This window comes from Bos indicus x Bos taurus, chromosome 9 (genome assembly GCF_003369695.1).
Source record: "Bos indicus x Bos taurus breed Angus x Brahman F1 hybrid chromosome 9, Bos_hybrid_MaternalHap_v2.0, whole genome shotgun sequence".
Taxonomy (NCBI): domain Eukaryota; kingdom Metazoa; phylum Chordata; class Mammalia; order Artiodactyla; family Bovidae; genus Bos; species Bos indicus x Bos taurus.
In genome coordinates this window covers 97500009-97524533 of record NC_040084.1, presented here as the reverse complement: position 1 = coordinate 97524533, position 24525 = coordinate 97500009, and the positions used below count along the sequence as shown (strand labels likewise).

Here is a 24525-nt window from a genome sequence, read left to right as displayed (position 1 = left end):
CTGACAACAAGAATGTTTCATTATTAGAATGGAATTCTTTCACTGATTCTCTGATCCTCTTATCCCTGTCACTGGAAATCTTGAGTCAGTGTCTATAACATAGCTGTCAGAAGTGTTACAGAAGAGAATTCTGTACTGAGAGAGGTTGGTCTAGAGAGAGTAATCACTAATAGCTCTTTAAAACTAAGATATTTTTGTTCTTTAATATATGACTATGTTTTACATAAATTTGTTTTTAATTAAAAACTAATACAATATTGTAAAGTTTAAAAATAAAATAAAATTTAAAAAAAAAATTAAATGCCAGCAAGTCCATAAAATCTAAGAATTAGATCTGACTGTCATTGGTATAAACAAAATAATTAGATTGTATTTGCCAATTGCATGACTGTCTTAACGAAAATATTCTGACATTCCCACAATGGTCTGAGTAATTGCCTATCAGAGTGGCCCCAATCTGAACCAACTCAGCAGACCTGGCCTCTGTCTCCCATGGAAAGCAAAGCTCAACTCTTGCTGAAAATCACTTTTATTTTGACAAGACCAGTAGGAAATGAAACTTTAAAAAAAAAAAAAAAAAAAAACTGTCTTGTTTGAGTAGTGGTATACTAATATTTTGTGTTTAAAAATTCAACATTGTGCCTGGAGCAAATAGACTTTCACTCAAAGGCCCTTAAATTATGCTATACAGGCTCGTATAGTCACTTATTTCCCAGTGCTCTTCTTCATGAAAACCAAAGGCAATGACTTTCCCCCTTAATTCAGAGATATTAACAAATAATTACAATTATAGTGAATGGAACTTGTGCCAGGCGCTGTACCTATGGGCCCCCCAAACTGCTTTTTAAATCAACTTAATTATTTGTCATCCATGCGAGCTTTATATGTGCACCAGCACATTTAAGTTGAATGTACTACCTTTTTTCAAGAGTATGATGATAGACAGTAAAACTGTACCAACTGGCTCTACCACCAAAGAGAGCCCATGTTTTTTACCAAATTCAAGCTGTACTGATCACCACTCAACAGGCCAATAAATCAAGGAACAATGTTCTGGGGCAAGGAATAGCAACTTTATTAAGAAAGTCAGCAGATTGAGAAGATGGTGGACCCATGGCCCAAAGAACCGTCTTACTCAGGTTAGAATTCAGGCTTCTTTTATCCTAAAAGGATTGGGAGTGTGACTGGTGGTTGCAAACTTTTCGATGCTGTAATTCTTTGCTCTTGCAGTTGTCCACGTTGGTCTGGTCACAGTGCTATTATATACCACCAGCAAGACAAATGTTCTGTAACTTTTTATCTCTATACGAAATGGAAAAGTATTATACCTTTGAAGGTCAGAGCCTTGAAAATGGACTGTGTATTTCAGGCTGTAGGCAACACTCTTTCACAAAAGAATCAGCACAGGCAACAGAGCACAAAAAAATAGATTCAATATGGAGGCAGGTTTGTTCTTTTCTGTTTCATATTCATAGTATCTTCTTGTTTTTTGTTTCTCCCCACCCCTTAAGTCACTACAGACTTCCCTGATAGGTCAGTTGGTTAAGAATCTGCCTGCAATGTAGGAGACCCTGGTTTGATTCCTGGGTCAGGAAGATCCCCTGGAGAAGGGATAGGCTACCCACTCCAGAATTCTTGGGCTTCCCTTGCGGTTCAGCTGGTAAAGAATCCACCTGCAATGCAGGAGACTTGGGTTCGATTCCTGGGTTGGAAAGATCCCCTGGAGAAGGGAAAGGCTACTCACTGCAGTATTCTGGCCTGGAGAATGCCATGGACCTTGGGGTTACAAAGAGTTGGACACGACTGAGTGCCTTTCACTTTCATGAGGAACACATTTAACCTCTGAAATTCAGTTTTGCTTCTGTACTTTGTTGCTTAGATTTTTGATGCCTCTAAAGTAGTGTATTTCCTCCGCCAAACACAAGAAGTGCACTCTAGCTAATCAGACTAATCTTATTAGTTTGAGGGTTAAAATAATGTAGTATATAAAATCCTAAACATGTGGCATTTCTATGTATAAGTCTAACATCTGTTTTTGTTAAACCACCCTCACAGGGCAGAAAGTAGTTTGCAGTGCATAGTCTGGGGATTGGAACTGTCTGTTACTCAGCTCTGTCATTTACTTCACTTACAACTTGGGTTATGAAAGGCAGGTAACCTTGAATACTACAAAAGAGCTACAAGTAGAAAACAGAGCCCCACACACACACACACACACATAACACACACAATAAAAAACAGCTTCAGCTCTGGTTAAGCAGAATTAGGGGTTGTCAGTTCTCTTCTGTGACATCTTTGTGGAATATCTGTTTTTAAGCCACAGCTTGTTTGCCATAATCATCCATCTGTTGATTGTGTACTCAAGTGATGCCCTTACTCTGTGTTATGGCTGACTCGGGAAGCGAAACAGAAGGTAGATTAAGTAGTTGCTAAGTGTCCCTTTTGTCGGAAATTTGAGTTAGTTTCCCTTTTGCATGTTTGGATAAGTGGAGGTGCTTGGGGATCTGTGGTTTAAGTTATGTGCATTATTGACTCTATTAATTCACCTTGTAAGTATAGATATGTAAAGCATGCACTTTGAAATGACTAGTGAGGATTTTTTTTTTAATTTCCAGTTAGTTCAAAGGTAAAAATTTGTCATAAAGCTTTATGATATCAAATGAAAATATCAGTTCAGTTCCTCATGGTGTCCAACTCTTTGCCACCCCATGGACTGCAGCAAACCAGGCCTCCCTGTCCATCACCAACTCCCGGAAGTTGCTCAGACTCATCGAGTTGGTGATGCCATCCAACCATCTTGTCTTCTGTCGTCCCCTTCTCCTGCCTTCAATCTTTCCCAGCATCAGGGTCTTTTCCAAGGAGTCAGTTCTTCGCATCAGGTGGCCAAAGTACTGGAATTTCAGCTTCAGCATCAGTCCTTCCAATGAATATTCAGGACTGATTTCCTTTAGGATTGGCTGGTTGGATCTCTTCGCAGTCCAAGAGACTCTCAGGAGTCTTTTCCAACACCACAGTTCAAAAGCGTCAATTCTTTGGCACTCAGCTTTCTTTATGGTCCAACTCTCACATCCATACGTGACTACTGGAAAAATCATAGCTTTGACTCGATGGACTTTTGTCATCAAAGTAGTGTCTCTGCTTTTTAATATGCTGTCTATGTTGGTCATAGCTTTTCTTCCAAGGAGCAAGCATCTTTAAATTTCATGGCTGCAGTCACTATCTGCAGTGATTTGGAGCCTAAGAAAATAAAAGTCTGTCACTGTTTCCATTGTTTCCACATCTATTTGCCATGAAGTGAATGAAGATGTCAAGTTGCTTATTAATCATTTTAGATGATTGTAGTGAATCAGTGAAAATAATGACTTAATAAAAAGGCCACACACTTAAAATCTTAAATGTATACTTGCCATAGTTTTCTAAGCATATATGATCTGGTCATACGCACCTATACATATATGTAGATAGATGATCAAGGATGTATGCCTAGATATACATCCTTGCTCATCTATTGTCTTTCAGTACATTGTCATAATAAACCTTAATTAGCAATTGGATATTGGACTCCTTTAGCAAAATCTGCCTCCAAATATTGAAGATTTGATTAAAAAGGTATCTCTGGGACAGCAGCAGAACAACCTTTCGAGTACAGTCTCATGAGTTCCTCGTATTCCAGAGACTCTCAAAATAGCAACTGCCATTCATTAACAGCCTACTATGTACAATGAACTGTACTGGATAATACTTACAGTTACAAACATACAGATACACACACACATCATCCACAGCAACCCCGTAAGTTATATATTCTTACTCTCCTTTCTTCAAGTAGAAAATGAAGGCTTTAGAGCTAACACATCTTGGACCCAAGACAATGCAGCTGGTTAGTGGTAGGGAAGAAAGGCCCCTTCTTTTCCTTCTCCTCTTCTTGCTTCACCGCTGTTTCTCACCTCCTGCTGGGCCGGGTACCTGGGGTGGGGGGCGAGCGCTGCTCTAACTGAGAGCAGCCCCACGGTCACAGGCAGGCAAAGCGAGGGTGAAGTCCGCCGCTGAGGGAGAGAGAGAGTGGAGGGTAACCAGGAAAGTGAACACAGCTTCGCTGGCTGATGGTCACCTTTCTCCAGGCATGTGGGGAAGGACTCTGTCCTGATGTATGTGTCTGTTCTTCACATATTCTTGATTTTGTACACACTCTTCACTCGCAGTAATGTTACCATGTAGTACATTCTTTGAATCCAGCTAGATTTGTGAAGTCTTCACAGACAATAGTATACTTCTTCTCCTTTTTGTAGGGGCTTCCCTGGTGGCTCGGATGGTAGAGAGTCCTTGTTGTAGCATACCAAAAACAGTGGTGGCTGTATCCCTGGTGCTTAGTTCATTTCTGGAGCCTTTTTTTTTTTTTTTTTCCCCAAGGAAAGACTTCATTAACAAATTAAAATGCCTAGGGTAATATATGTTATATAACTCCTTGTTTCTGACCCTAAAACCATCTTTAGTGTGTTTTCCAAGTAAATTAGAGCTTCACATTTGTCCTCCCATGGGAAGCTGTGGTTTTTACTTTCTAATCCATACAAGATTAGAAGAGGTGATCATAACCCCATCATCAACTTCAAACCTCCCTGACTGAGACAGTCTCAGGCTTTTACTTGGGAAATCACCTGCTAATGTCAACAGATTGTTGAATTTCTTCTTATAGCAGAAACGACTTAGTGTCTAACCTTTATTTCTTGCCTTGTTTAACCACTTGGGTAATCCGTCTTATCGTTAGATTTAGATAATTCAGTTTTCTAATAGTTGCCTTAAAGTTTACAACACATATGTTAACTAATCTAAGTCCACTTTGAGAGGTCACTAAAACAAGGAATGTGTTCTTAATTAAGATTAATAACCTTATAATAGAGTATCCAGGTCTCCCACATTGCAGGCAGATTCTTTACCAGCTGAGCCACAAGGGAAGCCCAAGAATACTGGAGTGGGTAACCTATCCCTTCTCCAGTGGATCTTCCAGACCCAGAAATCGAACCAGGGTCTCCTGAATTGCAGGCGGATTCTTTACCAGCTGAACTATCAGGGAAGCCCATTCTACTGAGAAGTTTTCTGTAATTCTTACACTTCTTTATCACTATTTTTTTCCTCTGACTTCTTTCACAATTCTCTGTCTTTGGTTTTCTGCCAAAATAAATATTTAATTATATTTAGGTGTGAATTGGGGATATTTATCCTGCTTGGGCTTCCCTTGTGGCTGGTAAAGAATCCGCCTGCAATGTGGGAGATCTGGGTTCGATTACTGGGTTGGGAAGATCCCCTGGAGAAGGGAAAGGCTACCCACTCCAGTATTCTGGCCTGGAGAATTTCATGGACTGTGTAGTCCATGGGATTGCAAAGAGTTGGAGACGACTGAGCAACTTTCACTTTCACTTTGATAGTCTATGAGTTTCCTGCACCAGTGGTTTGGTATCTGTCCTTAATCTTGGAAAGTTCTCAGCCTGTATTACTTTGAATATTTCTTCTGCTCTGTTCTCTTTCCTTTCTTTCTAGTACTCAAATTCTGTGTGTGTTATTTTTGTCCTACAGTTTTTGAATATTCTCTTTTTTTCATTCTTTCTGATTTTAGCTTGGGTTTCAATCTTTCTTCAAGCTTACTTATTCTTTCTTGTCATGTCGTTTGTTGACAGCCCATCAAAGAAATTCTTCATTTCTGTTACACCTTTTCATTTCATGCATGTCCTTTTGACACCTTCTTAAGGGATTTTTTTTACTCCCCTGCTGGCTTAGACGGTAAAGCATCTGCCTACAATGCGAGAGACCTGGGTGGGGAAGATCTCCTGGAGAAGGAAATGGCAACCCACTCCAGTACTCTTGCCTGGAAAATCCCATGGACAGAGGAACCTGGTAGGCTGCAGTCCATGGGATCGCAAAGAGACACAACTGAGCAACTTCACTTTCTTTCTTTTAAGAGATTTTGCCTTTCTGCCTGCATTATTCATCTGTGTGTTGTCTGCTTCTTCCATTAGAGTCCTTAACGTCTTAATCATAGTTGCTTTCAACTCCCTGTTTGATAATTCCAACATCTATATCACAGCTGAGTCAGATTCTGACACTTGCTTTATCTCTTCAGAGTGTGTTTTTCTTCCATGACTAGTAATTACCTGCTGAAAGCTGGATGTGTTCTACACGTAATAGGAGCTGGTGTGGGCCTTTAATGTGAGGATATGTGTCGCTCTGACAAGCAGTTGGGCTTGTGTTTAAGTGTTTAATGTTTGCTGTAGCTGAAGATGCCAGACATTCCAGATTCCTCTAGTCTTCTTGATTTTTGTCTCCATTCCTGACTGTGAGCAAACCACTCCTTCTCAGAGAGAATCCATGTCTTAAAACTCTTTCAGCTACCACCACCATTGTGTTATTAAAGACTAGCTGGTATGGTGGTAAGGCTAATGTGTTGTGGGGGTGACAGCGATCTTCTGATCAAATCTCAGTCTTCCTGTGGGCCTGTTTCTTGGGTCTGTAGCCTCACAAGTGCTTCTCCAGTGGTACAGGGTTTTTTTTTTTCTTTTTTCCCTTGCCTCCTACTCCCTCCCCCTTAGGTAGCATTCTCAGTCTATATATTTGAAGCCCTGATTCCTGTCGACTGTTCTTTCCCTATTCAGTGAGACAGACTGGAGTTAGAGGAGTGCCCCCTCTCTCATAGCAGCAGAGTAAGGTGCTAGCAAAGTCCTTCCCTTGAAGGGCAGACTTTTGCTATGGAGAAAGCTCTGGACAGTCTTCACATTGCTTACTCTTCCCCTCCCTCTACCAGAGCCACAAGGGGATCCTCACCTTGAGGACCTGGTCAGTATTTTTCTTAAAGATAAATATCAGGAAGATCTGTAAGATTTCATGCCTCTGGAGTTTCTGAATTTCACACTAGTCTGCTGCTGCTGCTGCTAAGTCACTTCAGTCGTGTCTGACTCTGTGCGACCCCATAGACAGCAGCTCATCAGGCTCCTCTGTACCTGGGATTCTCCAGGCAAGAACACTGGAGTGGGTTGCCATTTCCTTTTCCAATGCATGAAAGTGGAAAGTGAAAAGTGAAAGTGAAGTCGTTCAGTCTTGTCCGACTCTTAGTGACCCCATGGACTGCAGCCTACCAGACTCCTCTGTCCATAGGATTTTCCAGGCAAGGGTACTGGAGTGGGGTGCCATTGCCTTCTCCTCACACTAGTCTACACCCCATTTATATAATAGAAAATTCATCAAAAGCGCTTCCCAGGTGGCACTAGTGGTAAAGAATATGCCTGCCAATGTAGGTAGATGAAAGAGGTGCAGATTTGATCCCTGGGTGGGGAAGATCCCCTGGAGGAGGACATGACAACCCACTCCAGTATTCTTGCCTGGAGAACCCATGGACAGAGAAGGCTGGTGTGCTAAAGGCCATAGGGTCGCACAGAATCGAACACAACTGAAGCGACTTAGCACACACAGCATGTGTTGAAATTGTTGTCTCAACATTCCTACTGGTTTATTGTTCTAGCAGCTTCTACTCCAGGTAAGCAGATTGGATTGTGACTTCTGGACTTGCCAGATATCAGGGAGGTTCTTTGACCTGTGACATCGTTCTCTGATGGAGCCAAGAAAATGCATTGACTTTCAGTTTGCCCAGATTTTTCTTATTATATGAATGGGAGTCATAACTTTCAAGCCCTTTACATGTTTGAACTGAAAACAAACAAAAAAAAGAAGTCTTGACCTTTATATCTTAAAACAATAAATTGTGTAGCAATTATTTCAATTAGTTACTTTCCTTTTAAATAGATAAAAATATTTAAAGAATTAGCAGCAACAAGCAATAGATATGGATATGCCATTAATATAATCAGCAATAAATTCACTTTCTAATTCCTTAGGTCATTTCCTCCTGCTTTCACATACATTCAAAACTAGAAGTAGAAGCTGTGATTATTCCTGATAAAGGAATTGGCATTTAGAGTAACCGAGTGATCCAAGAGCATATAGCTAGTTAGCTGTTGCAGAACCAGAGCTTCAGCCTAGGCCATGATGACAAGAATTTATTTTAAAAGGCATGAAGCCCCCATTTTGATATTTCCCTTCTATAGTCCGTACCTCCAACCGCTATATTTTCAAATGATGGCAATGGCTGTAGGCTATTCTTTTGAGAAAATTGGATGGAAGGAGAAGGAAAGAAAGAGGGTGGTAACTGTATGCTCAAGGCTGGATCTTTGCTGAATTTTTAAAGGGGGAAGATTTGAATAACACATATGGTTTGAAGTGAACAAGCTTCAGAGCAGTAGAGTTTGAGGAGACTGAGTGAATGATGAGTTAAACCATAAGGAGCTGAAGGGGACAGGTTAGGATGGATGACAAATGACGCTCGTTTTGAGGAGGAGGAACCAGAGGGGGAGGAGGCAGAGGAGTTGTAACTTGGAGAGGATGGCAGCTCACTCCAGTATTCTTGCATGGAAAATCCCGTGGACAGAGGAGCCTGGCGGGCTACGGTCCATGGGGTCGCAAAGAGTCGGACGTGACTTAGCAACTGAACAGCAACATGAAGTTCAGGGATGGTGGCACTAGTGGTAAGGAACCCGCCTGCCAACGCAGGAGACGTAGAGACGCGGGTTCACTCCCTGGGTCGGGAAGATCCCCTGGAGGAGGGCATGGCAACCCACTCCAGTATTCTTGCCTGGAGAATCCCATGGACAGAGGAGCCTGACAGGCTGTAGTGTCCATGACTTGTCCAAGCCTTGACTCTTGGTCATGACTCTTGACTCATGGGGTCGCACAGAGTCGGACACGACTGAGGCGACTTAGCGTGCATGCTTGCTGGTGGCCACAGGGCGGGTTCTCTGGCAGCCAAGTCAGAAGTAGAGGACAGAGTACAAGATGTTCATGGAGATGTGCCTCTGAGAAAGGAGGAGCAGAGACCCAGATCGGGCCGAGTGAAGTTGAACTGCCACGTGAGCAGAGACTTGGGAGCCAGTGTCGACTGACAGCAGCTCGTGTTGGGACAAAGTAGTTGGGCAGGTCCATCTCCCTCTCACCCAGACAGCAGATTCGGGGGTCCTGGGGAAGATGTGACCTCAGGCAGAGCGGCTCTGTGCAGCCGAGGAAGACTGGGGACAGGGCACAGCATCTCTCATGTCCTCCTGCGGTGTGGCCACTAGCCTTCGTTGCAGGGGCCCGGGTCCCACATCTCCACGTTCAGCACCGGAGCTTTACATTTCTGGACCTGTATCAGGGGAGGCCCTATTCTGAGAATGACGTTTTAAAGGTTAATTGAGAAGGATGGTGATGCTTTGGAAGAATCCCCAAGGGAGATGGGAGAGGGGGCTGGCCAAAGGCAAGTCATAGGAACAAGCTGCACCGAGGGCTTGACGGTGAGTCGGCCCTGAACCACGGCAGCACCACTCTCAGCAAGAATGCAGCTTCAGGCAGACGGTGTGAATCTCCGTTGGAGGTATTCTAGCCCCTTTTTGCTACACCAGCTGTGATTGGCAGAACTAGAACAGGAGAAGGAAAAAGAGATGGTAGTGTTTACCCAGAACTGGATGTAGTGAGTGAGTGAAAGTTGCTCAGTCGTGTCCGACTCTAAGCGACCCCGTGGACCATACAGTCCATGGAATTCTCCAGGCCGGAATACTGGAGTGGGAAGCCTTTCCCTTCTCCAGGGGATCTTCCCAACCCAGGGATCGAACCCAGGTCTCCTGCATTGCAGGCAGATTCTTTACCAGCTGAGCCACAAGGCAAGCCCAGAACTGGATATAGGATATTGGCAAGGAAGGTACAGTAAAAGTACAAAGGAGTCATGACACCCAAGCATCACTGACATCTTCCCATGTGGGGTCCAGGCTGGGGACAGAGGTTAGAGGTTAGATAAAGTCCACTTAACTGATGAGCAAAGCACACAGAGGGCTGGAGGTCAGAGCCGAGGCCTCCATGGTGAAAGGAGAGGAGGGGTGGATAGGAGCCCCTCCTAAGTGTCACCGTCACTGAGCTGGGTGGGCAGTGACCGCTTGGATGACTCATTCATGGGGCAGGTGCTATTGAGCAGTTCATCCAGCCGGGCAGTGATTTAGACACAGCTGATAGAGCGGTGACGAAAAAGCAACGGTCCTGCACTTGTCACCTTTGCCTTTCAGCAGCAGGGGACAGAAAATAAAATGCTGTATCAGAAAAGTAGTTTAGAAGGTGATGAGAGCCATGGAGCAAATGCAGCAGTAACGGCGGATTGGGGGGATGAAGATAGGCTGCAGTTTCACCCGAGGTGGTCCTGAAAAGCCTCACTGAGAATGCGGCATTTGAGCAAGGATTGAAGGAGTCGGGGACCACTCCACGCAGATAGCAGGGTCAAGAGCTTTCTGGACAGAGGGAGGAGCAAATCCAGAGCCCTGCAGTCAGCAGCCTGTCTGGGGTGGTCAGAACTGAGACCAGGCTGGCGGGACCCCTGGCGGGAGAGGGATAAGTAGCTACACAGCAGGCCAGGCAGCCAAGCACCCTACATAGGCCACTGACGCCCTTGGCCTTGACTCTTGGTGAGATGGAAAACCTGTGGCGGATGCCATGATAGCTGATGTACGTATTTTAACGGAAGCCTCTTAGCTGTTATCTCAAGAAGAGACTGAATGATGGAGACATGAAGGCAGCTGACGGCTGCACCCTCTTAAGACATAATGTGGTCCAAGTAGAGAGCAGGGGCTCCAAAGGCGACGCCCTGTCGTGTGTGTGGACCCTGCGTGAAGCGCTTGGAAGAATTCCGATTGCGCTGTGGACGCCTGTCCTCGCGTCTTCCTCTGCTGTCCCTGCCCCCGCACCCTTTCTCCCTGCACCGCTGCTTTCCCCATGCAGCTTTCGCATTTCTCGTTTGAAGCCGCGCCGTCACACTGGCTCTGCATCGGTCCATCTCCCGCACTGACGTTCCTGTGACGTGCACGGTGACAGGTGCCCTTCCGTGGTCTTAAACACCTTGACCCCTTGCAACTCTCCTCTTCTCACTCGAAGCCCTGTCTGTCCTTGTTTATCATATTTTGTTGCATCGACCAGGTGTTTCAGGTAATTAGCGAGTCGTCTGTTCAAGATGTTTACATTTGAGCTATCACTGACATCAATCCTTTTAGTTACATCTTCGGAGAAAGTTAGAATACAAATTCTGAAGGTAGGTTCATTTTAAATTCTGTTTCTTATTTTACCTGCCATTAAAATAAGTCAAATCAGTTTTTCTCAAGTCGGAGGGATGCAAAGGACCACTTGTAAAGGAAAAAAGAATCCTCTAAAACTTCTAAGCCTGAATGAAACCATTTTTAATGATGTTTCTTAACTATGTCCGAGTATAATTTAGGTAGAAACTTTTTACGCTATACAGCTAGAAGACCCAACTGAAAATGTATAAATTAAATATAAATGAAAGCACAAAACCAAAAGTATTCAAATTAACTCTGAATGTCATATGGAAGGCGCTGTCGTCTTACCCCACTAAGCCGGTCCTTAGCGTGCACACGGGGCCCCGAGTGCCTGCAACCCCGTGCCTGGCAAACTTCAATTCTGTCACCCCTCCTCCCTGCGACGGGCTGGGTGACCCCTCCCCTCGTAAACTTAGCACCAAACCACACGGCCCTCGCTTGTTGGGAATTTGTCCTGAGAATTCTTGCCACCTCTGTTCTCTCCTCATGACTTTCACAAAACAAAAAATATGACCCCTTGTTCCCAAGAACTGACAGGAGGCTGAATTTCTTCAACGGTTTTTGGTTGAATGGCAGCCAACCAAATAACCCGGAATAGACTTTTACTAATTGCTTAGATCAGAATAGCAACTCTGAAATGACCAACTTCTAAAAGGGAACTCGGGCCATAAGCCTTCACGGCCTCCAGTGGGAGAAACACAGCTCAAGGGTTTCTTCCGGCGTCAGGGTCTAGCTTTCCTTCCTTGTAGGTAGGATGTGCCTATGACAATTGATTGACTAGATTTTCCACCAAAATATCCACCTTGGGGTTTCCATTCATTTTTTTTGCCTACTTTCAGGTGATGACATCACCTGTTTATATATTTTGTTCATTTTTTTTAATGTATTGCCTTAGTGAACATTTACGAACCACTTTCTCAAGAGTACGAAATACAATAACATCAAAGACAAATATATATTGAATATAGTAACAAAGACTAAATCTCTGTTCCAGCATTTCATGTGACCACAGTTTCAGAATTGGAACTAACTCAAGTCAAATTCATCTCTAAAATATTCTGCATAAATAGTTATTTAGCCTCTGTCTGAAAGCCTCCAGTTACTGGCTGGTAAGGAAATAAATTCCATTTTAAATTAGAAATGTATTCATAGTGAACCCAAGCATACCTGCTGTCGTTTAACCTATTTGCTCTAGTCCTGCCTTCTAGAATAGCACACACATCTAGCCCTTCTCGCAGAGGATAACTCCTTCAGCCCCTGCAGACAGCGCCTCCCTGGCCGCCCGCACTCCCCAGGCCGGCGTCCCTTGGTGCCTCCCACCGTCTCATGTCATGATTCCCAGAGACAGCTCAGCCTCAGCTGTCACTTAGGTGCATTTTCACAGAACCCATTTTCCTTAATAGAAAAGCCAACATAGCACATCATGCATAGATCTGATCCCAAAGAAACAGGTTTCTATATCAATTCTGTTTCCAGAGTTTATGTTATTAATGATGGCAAATTAATACTGTGGAATAATTCTATTTAAAAGACAGGGATAGGATACATTTTTAAACAGGAACTGGTGTACCCTGGCATAGGTGGAGAGACAGATAGACACATACACTCACACACATATGTGCACATGTATGGATATGCTTCATTTGGGCTTCCCAGCTGGTGCGGTGGTAAAGCGTTCATCTGCCAACGCAGGAGATGCAGCAGACACAGGTTCAATCCCTGGATCAGGAAGATGCCCTGGAGGAGGAAATGGCAACCCACTCCAGTATCCTTGCCTAGAAAATTCCGAAGACAGAGGAGCCTGGTGGGCTACAGTACGTTGGGTCACAAAGAGTCAGACATGACTGAGCGACTGATCACACAACACACATGATTTATTTACTTATTTCTTTTACAAGAGAAATAACTCTTCTTTCTCTTTTATAAGAGAAAGAAGAGAAACTCTGAATCAAGCTTGAGTAGGTTCTCACTGAGCGGAACTAGAAGGTGGTGGGCACAAGACTCCATAATAGACCCTTTCCAAACTGAAATGCAGCATCGTCAGGATCTTGACAAAGCCTCCTGGAAGAACCAGGTGCAGTTCTAAACTCTAGCCCCATCCCATGAAGACAGGGCGTCCGGCTGCCCCATCTTCATCCTTCACCCTCTGTGTGCAGAAGCCGCGCCTGGAGGTGGTAAATGAGTGAAATGAACCAACACCTGCCAACTCACCCTGTCTGCCCCACGAAACCCTGGCTCTGTATTAGTGATAAGTGACGTGCTGGGCAGAAATGGCATGGTGTCCTCGGGCCCCACGACGTCCAGATCACAATCAGGAGGGGAGAAAAAGCTGGTCAGGGTCACGTGTAACTCCTTCCTACAGAGTCACAGTGAGAGGCTGGCAGCAGCCGGAGCACCCTGGATGGGGGGGTGTTGTCTGGTCATTTTAGACCATGTTTTACAGGTAAGTGAGCATCTGTGTCCTTCCCAACAGCGATACTGGTCACCGGCAGTCGTGACGGCAGTGAGAACATATTACCGCACTGAGTGGGAATAACTCATCGGTGATTAATTCTTCTTCTTCCCAACAGCTGGCTGTCCCAACTCCTTGATTAAAGAGCTCCATCACTTCAGGATTCTTGGAGAAGAGCAGGTGAGTCGGCCTCTCACAGGCTGCCCCGAGCGTCATGGAAGACAGACAGTAATGAGAACACACACTCTCCTGGGAGGCGGGGGGTGTCTCCTGACCGCTCCCCCTCCCCACGCCTGAAATGGGGAAGGGAGCCACACAGGCGCTGTGTGTGGGAACCCGCTTTCCCTCTCTTATCCATCAGACCCGACAGGTTATTAATGGGTACATCTGCTACCTGCCAGAGCATTTCATCTCAGGACATGGCAGTGAGCAGGTATGGCGTAGTGGCCGATAAGCAAACAAATAAGTGCCGAGAGGAATTATGCCTGAGGGGGTTGATCGGCACAGACAGGCCGGGTTGATGTCTGTGCGGGGATGTGCAAGCTCTTTTCGCCAGAATTTTCTATTTCGCGTGCTATCTATACTTCTCTGCCTCTGCGTTCTCAATGGATGCGGACATGTGACTGATATAAATGGCTGGCCCATTTAAAGCTGATTATTTAAATGCTGTGTTGTGCTCAGTGAGATATGTCAGATTCTAAATAGATGTGCTCATAATTCAGAGTGCTACATATTAACCTATGCATACGTACACACACACACATTTTTGACCACTTAGCAATAAATCTCTTAATCCTCATATGGAATTACAGGCTCCATATTTTTATGTTAAATCTGATGTCAAGTTATCCTTGAATACTTATGCCCAGACTTCCCTGGCAGTCTGGTGGTTAAGACTCCACCCTTCCAATGCAGGGACACAGGTTCAGTCCCTGACCAGAGAACTAAGATCCCACATGCCGCACAGTGCGGCCAAAAACTAAAGTCAAATTTAAAAAAAATAAATACTTAAGCCATATAATTTATGGGCTTCCCAGGTGGCTCAGTGGTAAAGAATCCTCCTGCTGATCAGGAGCCATGGGTCCCCTCCCTGGGTTGGGAAGATCCCCTGGAGAAGGAAATGGCTACCCACTCCAGTATTCTTGCCTGGAGAATCCCATGGGCGGAGGAGCCTGGCAGGCTACAGTCCACGGGGTCGCAGAAAAGTTGGACACGACTCAGCAGCTAAACAACAACAAATGTCATGTAGTTTCAGCATGGTGGTTGACCTATTTTATACTCTCTTATTGATTTTTACTCCCAGGGGCAGTCTTTGCCCACTCTGATCAGAGAACATGTAGTTAAAGGTGTAGTAGCTCAGTTTTTTTCCAACAGGTTTTTGGTTTGTGAGTTTTTGTTTGGTGTGTGTATGTCAGAAAGTGGAACTTTCCATCTCCAACATGAGATTTCAAAAAGGGGATTAACTCGGGGAGGAAGAAAAGCCAGAATCATTTCCAGCTCCTTGAATTAGCAGGTTACAATATGCCTCGTTCATGTTTTCAGACTGTAAATTTCCAGAATAACAAACAGGGATGTTTATTCAAATAGAAACCAAATCAAAGATATTGCAGTTCCAAAAGCTGATAACAGACCCCAAACATACCTACTTATGAAAACACCGTTCCCTCACAGCTATTTTCCTGTGACAGCCGTGAGTTGTTACCCTGAGATTTCTGCTCAGATAATAGAAGCTTCTCTTCTAACTTGTACCAATATTTGCAGATTGTTTCCATATTTGTTTTAGAGTCATTGGGTGATTAGTAGGGAAAGAAGCCAACTATAATCATCTCCTTAGATCTACATAAAATTCAAGCCATTTTGCATTTTCCCAGGCATTTAATCAAGCCATAATCAAAGTCACTATTTCTCTGATCAGTTGTGCTAATGGCCACATACTGCATCACAGCAATACTGATCTTTATCTCCTAAAAAAACCACAAGTCCTTCCTTCCTTCTTTCCTTTCATTCGACGGATACTTAAAAAGCACATACTCATATGCTGTATATGATTCTTACAGGGCTAGAGAAGTGAAAAAGAGAGTCCTCTCAGGCTTACCTTCTAGTTGGGGAAAGCTATCATGTTATATACACACAAATGTGTTCAGTATATAATATGTTAACAGAGCCGCCACGTCTCTGTGGCACAGTTAGCACGTTCAGCTACTCACTGAAAGGTTGGTGGTTCAAACTCACCCAGGGGCATCACCTTTTGGTTGGGCTTCCCCAGTGGCTCAGATGGTGAAGAACCTGCCTGCAATGCAGGAGACCCAGGTTCAATCCCTGGGTCAGAACGATCCCCTGGAGAAGGAAATGCCTACCCACTCCAGTATTCTTGCCTGGAGAATCCCATGGACAGAGGAGCCTGGTGAGCTACAGTCCATGGGGCTGCAAAGAATCAGATAAGACTGAGCAACTAACACTTTCATATAATATGTTAGACAGTTTTCATTGCCATGGAGGAAAAATAAAACCAAAAAGAAGGACAATGCATGTGGGGGGAGCTGAGATTTTACACAAGGTGGTCAAGAAAAGTCTCGCTGAGGCAGGTGCTATGCACACGAGGACCTGAAAGGTATGAAGGAAAGCGTCATGGTGAGGCCTGGGAACAGATCCCTGGTAGAGAGTAAAGCGAGCACAGGAGTTCTGAAGCGACCATATCTAAGGCTTATTTTATGTAAAAAGTGTTTTAACGTATGAAATACAAGGTGTGGTCAGAATAAAGTGGGAAGAAATCCAGGAACATGTAAACTGGGAGCCAAAGGAACACAGTTTGTCTGAGACGAAGCCTGATTATCCATGCCGTGCGCTTATCAGGCGGGACAAGGATGGGAAGTGAGCCCTGGAATTTGGAACTTGGAGGTCATGGTGACCTTGACCAGTGGACTGGTGAGGGTGAAAGTCTGCCTGGATTGGGTTCAATGGAAAAGGGAGAAGAATGGGAAAGAGGGAATATAGATACTTTTTTTTTTTTAAGGAGTTTAGCTATAAATGAAAACAAAGAAATGAGGTAACTGGAGATAGGGAATGTGGCATCAAAATTTTTCTCTTTTTTATAGGCAACAAAATACCATGTTTATGTGCTGATGGGAATGACTGCAGGGCAGAGGAAAGGGGAGCATGTCAGGAGCAACACTCTTGATTTCACAGCTCGCAGAGTGTAGGTTTGGCCAGAGACAAAAGTGGGGACGGCTGGACCTGGTGGCGGGGGGGGAGGCCAGAGACACAGGAAGGATTTTGCTGAGTGTTTCACAGGAAACAGGCATCACTTGAGAGTTAAGTGAGGGAAGAGTTTTACAGAGAGTGGAAAGGACGATGAAAGTGTCGTTTAGGAGGGTAGGGAGTGAATAAGTGTAGAAAAAGAGTGAATTTGGAGTGAGATCCATCAACGTGGGGGTTTCCTGTCACGCTGATCGATGTGGGCACAGACGTAGAAAAGGCAGAGGGTCAGGTCTAACCAGCCACCCCAGTGAAACAAAAGCAGGAGAGAGAACGGAGAGCAGGGCAGACATTTGGGTGTGAGTGTAGTAGCTGGGCCTGGGATTTCAGCTTGGTGAGGAGAGAAGGGGGAAGAAAAAGGGGTGGGGAAATGTGACAGGGTCCGCCGGCTACAGGTCCTGGTGGGTTCAAGGACCCTTTGGATTCGGGGTTTTGTGGAGGTGGTGTGGAGATTGGCAGTGACAAGGTCGGGAGGCAGAGGCCCCAAAGAGGGCCGAGTTAAGGGAGCGGACAAGATGACTGGAGAAGTTGAGGGCACGGGCTTGGAAAGGATGGCCCATGTGGACCCTGGGACCCTCCAGAATTATCATCAGGACAGACTTGGAGGGAGTGCTGGTGAGTCAAGAACTGGGGCTTCTAGAAATGGGTCAGGGAGGGAAGAGAGATGGAGGGAGCCGGGGGTATCTGACTGTAAAAGAGAAACAACAGAGCCTGATGGTTTGAAATCACAACTGCAGGGTTTCAGAAGGAGAAAGGAAAGCTGTTGTGTTTGGGGATGTTGAAAATCCATGAGGTGATACACAAGGGAGCAGTGGTGAAAACTGGAGGGGCAGAAGGGGGAGTAAAGCGGAAGGAAGGGCAAGTCGAGTCCTGGGGCGGAAGCCGAGGTCAGTTGGGGAAGGACGTGAGAGGAACATTGAGGGGCAGAAGGGGGAGTAAAGTGGCCGGAAGGGCAAGTCGTGTCCTGCGGCGGAAGCCGAAGTCAGTTGGGGAAGGACGTGAGAGGAACATTGAGGGGCAGAAGGGGAGTAAAGTGGAAGGAAGGGCAAGTCGCGTCCTGCGGCGGAAGCCGAGGTCAGTTGGGGAAGGACGTGAGAGGAACATTGAGAGAGTAGGTAGGTTGGCGTTACAGGGCAGATCCTGCTGACTCACTGAGTTCCCCCAGCTCGAGGGTGGGAGTTAGGGCAGCTGGGGGACGCGAGAGGGAAAGGGGATGGACGGAGCCGTGTGTGGGGTCAGGGGTCAGACGGGAGAACCAACCAGGGAGCCAGGAATCTCTTCGGTGACTGATATAAGCAGGTCACTGCAGCCAGGGATATTTCTATCCTTAAGACACATGGACAAGATCTAGTGGCCTCAGGGCAGACGGTGGCATGAGGTCTGCTGAGCAGCGGAGAGTTCTAGCAACACCACCAGCCCTGCCTGTCAGGGTGGACAGCCTCACCCAGGAGCTGCTGAAACCGTCAGCCTCTCTCTGGATGCTTGAGGCAACTTACATAGTACAGGACGAAATGAAATTTTTACATCGGCGTTTTACAAGTTCCCTTGGACAGATCATTTTAGTCTCTAACTTGGCTTTTCAGTTTGTAGAAAAAGGAAGAGTAATGTTCAGTCATCTCTTAGAATTTTTGTAAATAAATAAGATGGCGAAGTAAGTTGCAGATATTAAGTGCTACACTAAAATATTTCTGATTTAAGTACTATTTACAGTCCATCAATAGACCGAACTAGCAGCATCGAGGTAGACACTAAAATCAGCATAACAAGGAACTACAGTCAATATCCTATTAAAAAGAAAGCATAATGGAAAAGAAAAAAACTAAAAAATAATCAGTGTAATGTTCACTTAAAAGTTGATAAAACTGAGTTGATAAAACCTGTACAGATACTAGTTAATTACTGAGTTCATTACCGGAAGGTAGAGATGCTCACCAGCTATCTGATTGCTTTGTATGTGGTTCCTTTTCAATTTCATTCAATAAGCACTGGATTTTTGAGATCTGAATTAAAAATAAATCATTAAACACTGTAAATCATTACCTTCTTAAAGTAAAAGTGCAATCAAAACCCCTTGGAATTTAAAACAATGCATGTACTTTAGCTTCTTGGTCGTGTCTCTGATGTGTGTTTACAATTTACATTCGTAAAGCCCCTTTCAGCCCCCGACCCTCACCCACCAAGTCCAAGCTACTTAGCAAAGATATTACACTGTACATAAGTAGAGTGACTCCAAAGTTCTAGGTGGGCCCTAAAGAAAACAGATTGTGAAAAAGTGAAAGTGTTAGTCATTCAGTCGTGTCTGACTCTTTGCGACCCCATGGACGGTAGTCTGCCAGGCTCCTCTGTCCATGGGATTCTCCAGGCAAGAATACTGGAGTGGGTGGCCATTTCCTTCTCCAGGGGATCTTCCCAACCCAGGGATTGAACTCGAGTCTCCTGCATTGCAGGCAGATTCTTCACCGTCTCAGCCACCAGGGAAGCCCAAAGGAAACAGATGTGATATCTGTAAGTTCAGAGGGTTTGGAGAGTCTTCAGAAGCACTCCCTTTCAAACATACTTCCATTCTTACCAGCTACCTCCTCTTTGAGTTTAATCACCAGAATCTTAAGGAAATTACCTTCACCTATTCAACAAATATTTTTAATATTTTTGTTTACTATTATTGTGCTTGTTGTTATGCAATCGCTCCGTCATGTCCAACTCTTGCAACCCCATGGATTATTCTGCTAGTGTCGTATAAAATGATAAACAAGGAAGTCACAGGCACAAATCATGATAAAAGCTAAGATGTAACCTACTTTAGAAAAGGAGTCAGGACCTCTGAAATATGAAAGTTGAGAGGACACCCATGAACTGAGCTAGGATCACTGGGCTGGGGAGAAGAGCCTTCGAAGCAAAGGAAAGCACATGTTCAGTGGCCCCAGAGGAGCTGGAGGGCCTGCTTTCTTCAAGCCACTAAATAAAGTCAATGTGACTGGAAAATAATGAGCAAGAGGAACAGTGATGAAAGATAAAAACTATCCAAACCATGTGAGCCATGGTTAAGAGTCTGGATTTTATTCTAAACTCAATGGGGAATCCTTGAAAGTTTAAGCAGGGGATAGAAAGCTCAGTTGTGTCCAACTCTTTGTGACCCCATGGACTATAGCCTGCCAGGCTCCTCTGTCCATGGGATTTTCCAGGCAAGAATACTGGAGTGGGTTGCCATTTCCTTCTCCAGAGGATCTTCCCAACCCAGGGATTGAACCTGGTTCTCCCGCGTTGTAGGCAGACACTTTACTGTCTGAGCCACCAGGGAAGGATATATCCAATGGGGGATGGATATGGATGTCCAGGGGATGGACATATCCAAATCACGGGCTAAGAAAGTCAGTCTTGTTGCAATATAGACACGGTCCAGATGAGGACTGGCAGAAGAAACAGAAAGAAGTGAATACTGAGAGGTAGAATTAACGGTCACAGTGATTGAGTAGCTGTGAGTCAGGGAGATGAAGGAATCCTACAGTAATATTCACTGAGATGGGTTTGATGGCAGTAGGTAAGGATAAGCATGGAATCAGGGTTCAGTTCAGAGCATGTTAATATGTTTGATGTGCCTGAAGCATTGAGAAGGAGATAAGTCGAGATTTGGATGTGTGCACTGGGGCTCAGAGAAGGAGGTCAGGGGTCAGAGACTGGTAAATTTGGAATGGTTAGCATGTAGGTGGCATTTTACATCCATGACAGTTGCCAAAAGGAAGTAAGAGGGGAGGGACCTCGGTTGAACCCTAAGGAGCACCAATGTTTGGAAACTTGGTAAAAGAGTAGCAATCAGCAAGGGAGACCATACAGGAGCCTCAAGTAAAGTAGAAGAAAATACAGAGCTGTGCCATGTTGATGGAGCCAAGAAAGGAAGTGTTCCCCAGAGGCAGATTTATGTTCATGCTAACGAGAAGCTGAGTGAGAGGAAGTCAGTCTGCTGTCCTTTGCACATGGCAACATGGAGAGTCCACCAAAGGGAATCAACTTCTTGTAGAATTTTTGTTATGAAAAGGAAAAAATAACTGCAGAAATAGCAGGAGGGTTCTTTAAAGACTGAAGAGGCTAGAGCTTGTTTTATGCTCATTGAAATGATTCAGCAGAGATGGATTACTTGGTAATTCAAGAGTTAGATGAGCTAGCTGAAGAAAGGAAGTACTTTAGAAGATGTTAAGTGTTTGGATACATGGCACAGAGAGAGGAATTGACCCTTAACGGGGAAAAAGCCACTTTATTTGTTGTAAGAAGACAGAAAGCCACAGGTGAGTGGGGTGGGAAGGGGAAGGCGTGTTTGCTGTTATAGTGGAAGAGGGGGCGGGGAGAAGTTGGTGTTTGATGGCTCCAGGAAAAGAGACACATTTTTCACTTCTGTATCTTCTCCACATAGAGTGTTTGACACATAGAAGATGCTTAGTAAGTATCTGCCCAGTAAATGAATACCTCATTCATAACTTCTGTCTTCTTAGTGAAATACGAAGTAAACTGTCCAAGGAGGAAATGGGCGAGTGGGGTGGGGGATATGAGCAGTTTGGGAAGAAACAAGAGAAACCATGCTACTAGAGAATCATAACACAGTCACAAGGGAGTTAAAAATGCTCATTTGACATTTGTGATGAGTGATTTAAGAGCCCACAAAGAGTGGCCCGGGAGAAACTGTCAGGGCAGCTCATGAGAAGTCTCAGTGATGCTGAAGAATTTAAGCAGTGTCCATACTTCAGTAAGAGTATCAGGAAAGGAAAGATAGGAGATGATGGTTAGAAAGAGACACATTTGGAATTTAGGTTTCAGAGGTGGTGCAAGTTCTCAGAATGGCAAGGCCCAGAAAGGGATTGGAACGGTAGAAGAATTTTCTTTGAAAGGTTCCCAGAAATGAGAAGGTATAAAGGAACTGAAAGAACAGGTTGATGGATGGATGGTTCGATCCCCAGAAAGAGGACAAGAATAAGGGCGGAGGTGAAAATCATGAGCTAGGAGCTAAAGTCTCCCAAGAATGAGGGACTTCTCCACCTATGACCGCCGCAGGCAGCGGCAGTGGGGAGAAGGTGAGGACGTGTAGTCAGGCGGCCTAACTCTCAAAGGAGCAGCGGGGTGCGGTTTTGCAAGCGAGGAGAGTCCAACAGTTTAGGAACCTCGCTGAAGAACCAGGAGACAACCAGCTCCACCTCTGGCTTTCAGCTGTGTACACCTGGAACAAAAAGCAGCCTTCATTTCAGAGGCTTGCAAGGAGATGGACCAGTTTCCGTTAAATCAGGAAGGAGAGAGAAATGTTTGAAAAGGCTGATTATCTGGGGGAGCTTCTTCATTGTGGAGCAGGAATCCCAGGGGCACAGAGAGAGGATGTAGGAGGGAGGGGAGGCTCATAGTGGAGACTACCGAGACCTTTATGGCAATGAGAACAGTGGGGGATGCCTAAGTCTCAGAAGTCAAGTATGATGTGAGGCATGATGGAAGGCATAATGATGATCTTTGGAGGGAAGGGGGTGCACAGCCAGACCTGGCTCTCATTATCTTACCTGGCTGTTGTTATCTCAAGTGCGTCTCTTGGGCACTAAAGCAGCTTACTTAGCCTTCACTCCAAAAAAACTTGCTTGGCATCATAGACTTGTTGACACCAAGGAAAGATGAGTGTAATGCCATCTAACACAATCCAGAAAATCATGTTTTAAATTATGTGGGTCATGGAAGTTGTAATCAGTTCATTAAACGTGCAGTGGAAACCAACCCATTGCATTGCCTCAAACCAAAGGCTTACACAAAACTTCCAGATAATGAAATGTCACTCCTCCCCTCCTCCTGGCCTCAGATTCACCTTGAAACCAACGTAGTTGCCTCCAGACTAGAGAAGGGGAGAGATGTGAAAATCCTGTTTTAGAGAAAAGCAAAGCCCAGGAAGAGACAGGCAGGGCAGAGGGTGCAGTGGTGAGTACCACACCCTCTTGGGGAAGTTCCATTGCCCTCAGCGTGAGGCTCTCATGTTTGGAGACTAACAGCACTGTTCAAAAGCATTTCTCAGGGGCTGTAGTAAAGGGTAAAATAATTTGTGCCCACAGACAGCCTTGCCCTCTGATGAGTGCACCATCAGAAGGTGTGCTTAGCAGATCTGTTTGCAGAACAGAAGCTTCCAGAAGTCTGTGAAGTCACACCCTCAGTGGAAACTCCTGCAATGATCAAAGCCTCACCCTTCGTGTGGGGCACTACATGGCCCACGGCTTGGACAAACAAGCCGATAGTTTTGACCTCCTTTCCAGAAGATTCCATGACTACTAGAAGTTGAGTTACTTTTTGGCATCATGTTATCTGAAACATCTGAAAAAGGAAAAAAAATATTTAAAAAAAAAAAACCTTGTAAATTGCAATCCAGGATGCAGTCTGTTTCTCTAATTATATTTCAGGTGTTCTTTGATCTGTTTTCTCCTTACATTTACTTTCAGCCATCCTAATGATGTTTTTTTTTTCTAAGCAATGAACAAGGTCTAGCCCTTTCTCTAGCCAATTTACTACATCAGTCGATGACAGATGTCCAGGGATGAAAAGAACATTATTAGCAATAAAACTGAGAATACAAACAGCAATGTGACAGGCACCCCCAGAGCGGCTGTCACCAACTCCCCAGGGCTAACTACCTGCAAATGAAGGAAAATAAGATTAAGATTACTGAGAATTGAAGAAGCGTTTGTTTTTTTTTTTTTTAATTCTAATACATATACAAAATAGGGCATTCTCTACATAGCATGTGGAAATGGATTAATCATAAATTCATGTTCCTCTATAAAGTTATTTTAGATTTTTTTTATCCAAAGAGGAAGCATATACCCTGCTTTTTTGTGAGTCTCTAAATGATGAAGGAATAGCGAGCTGAATTTTTTTTTAATAAAAGAGAAAAAAGGAAGGAAAATGGAGGCAGCTTGGTATCAGGAAAGGGAGGCCTTCAAGAGCCAGAGCCCCGAGTTCTGATGAGGGTGTGGGTTTCCTGCCGGGTGAACTTCAGCGAGGGATTGAATGTCTTCATGACCCGGTGGTCTCACCTGTCACTTCCCAGGACAGACAGAGTGTGAACCGAGTAGGCAGTGTCGGTACAGTCCTTGGCATTTGGGTGTGCAAAGAGAGGCATTCTAGCAGAAAAATTTAGGCCTGTGTTAGTTGTTCAGTCATGTCCGACTCTTTGCAACCCCATGGGCTGTAGCTCAACCAGACTCCTCTGTCCATGGGATTTTCCAGGCAAGAACACTGGAGTGGGTTGCCATTTCCTCCCCTAGGGGATCTTCCCGACCCAGGGATCGAACCTGTGTTTCCAGTGTCTCCTACCTTGGCAGGAGGATTTTTCAACACTGAGCCACCTGGGAAGCCCACAGTCCTTGGCACAGGGTGGTAATTCAGAGAATGGTATCTCTAGTGGGGATTTCTCGCCTCCAGGGGGGCTAGGAGACAGGGCCATGGAGGGATTTCCCAGGTTCTTGTGGCCAGGACTTCACAGAGGCCAGAATTCAGCAGGGGAAAAGCTGGACAGTCCCTGTAGAGATTGCTTTTATAGCTGTACCTGAGTGCCCCCAAAAGGCCACTCTGGGAAATTCCACGGCTGAACAAAAACAGCCACCTCTCCTGCTCATATCTGAAAGACTGCGGCGCCTCCTG

General features: G+C 44.9%; 1 protein-coding gene across 3 annotated transcripts in view; it reads left to right on the top strand.

The window, feature by feature from the left end:
* The window catches only part of AGPAT4 (1-acylglycerol-3-phosphate O-acyltransferase 4), a 1412466-nt gene that overhangs the window by 1005153 nt on the left and 382788 nt on the right, over positions 1–24525 (top strand). For all 3 annotated transcript variants that reach the window (XM_027551994.1, XM_027551993.1, XM_027551996.1), the window contains one exon: positions 13739–13800. In XM_027551994.1, coding sequence (XP_027407795.1) covers positions 13739–13800 — 62 coding nt within the window. The remainder of the gene's footprint in view (positions 1–13738; positions 13801–24525) is intronic.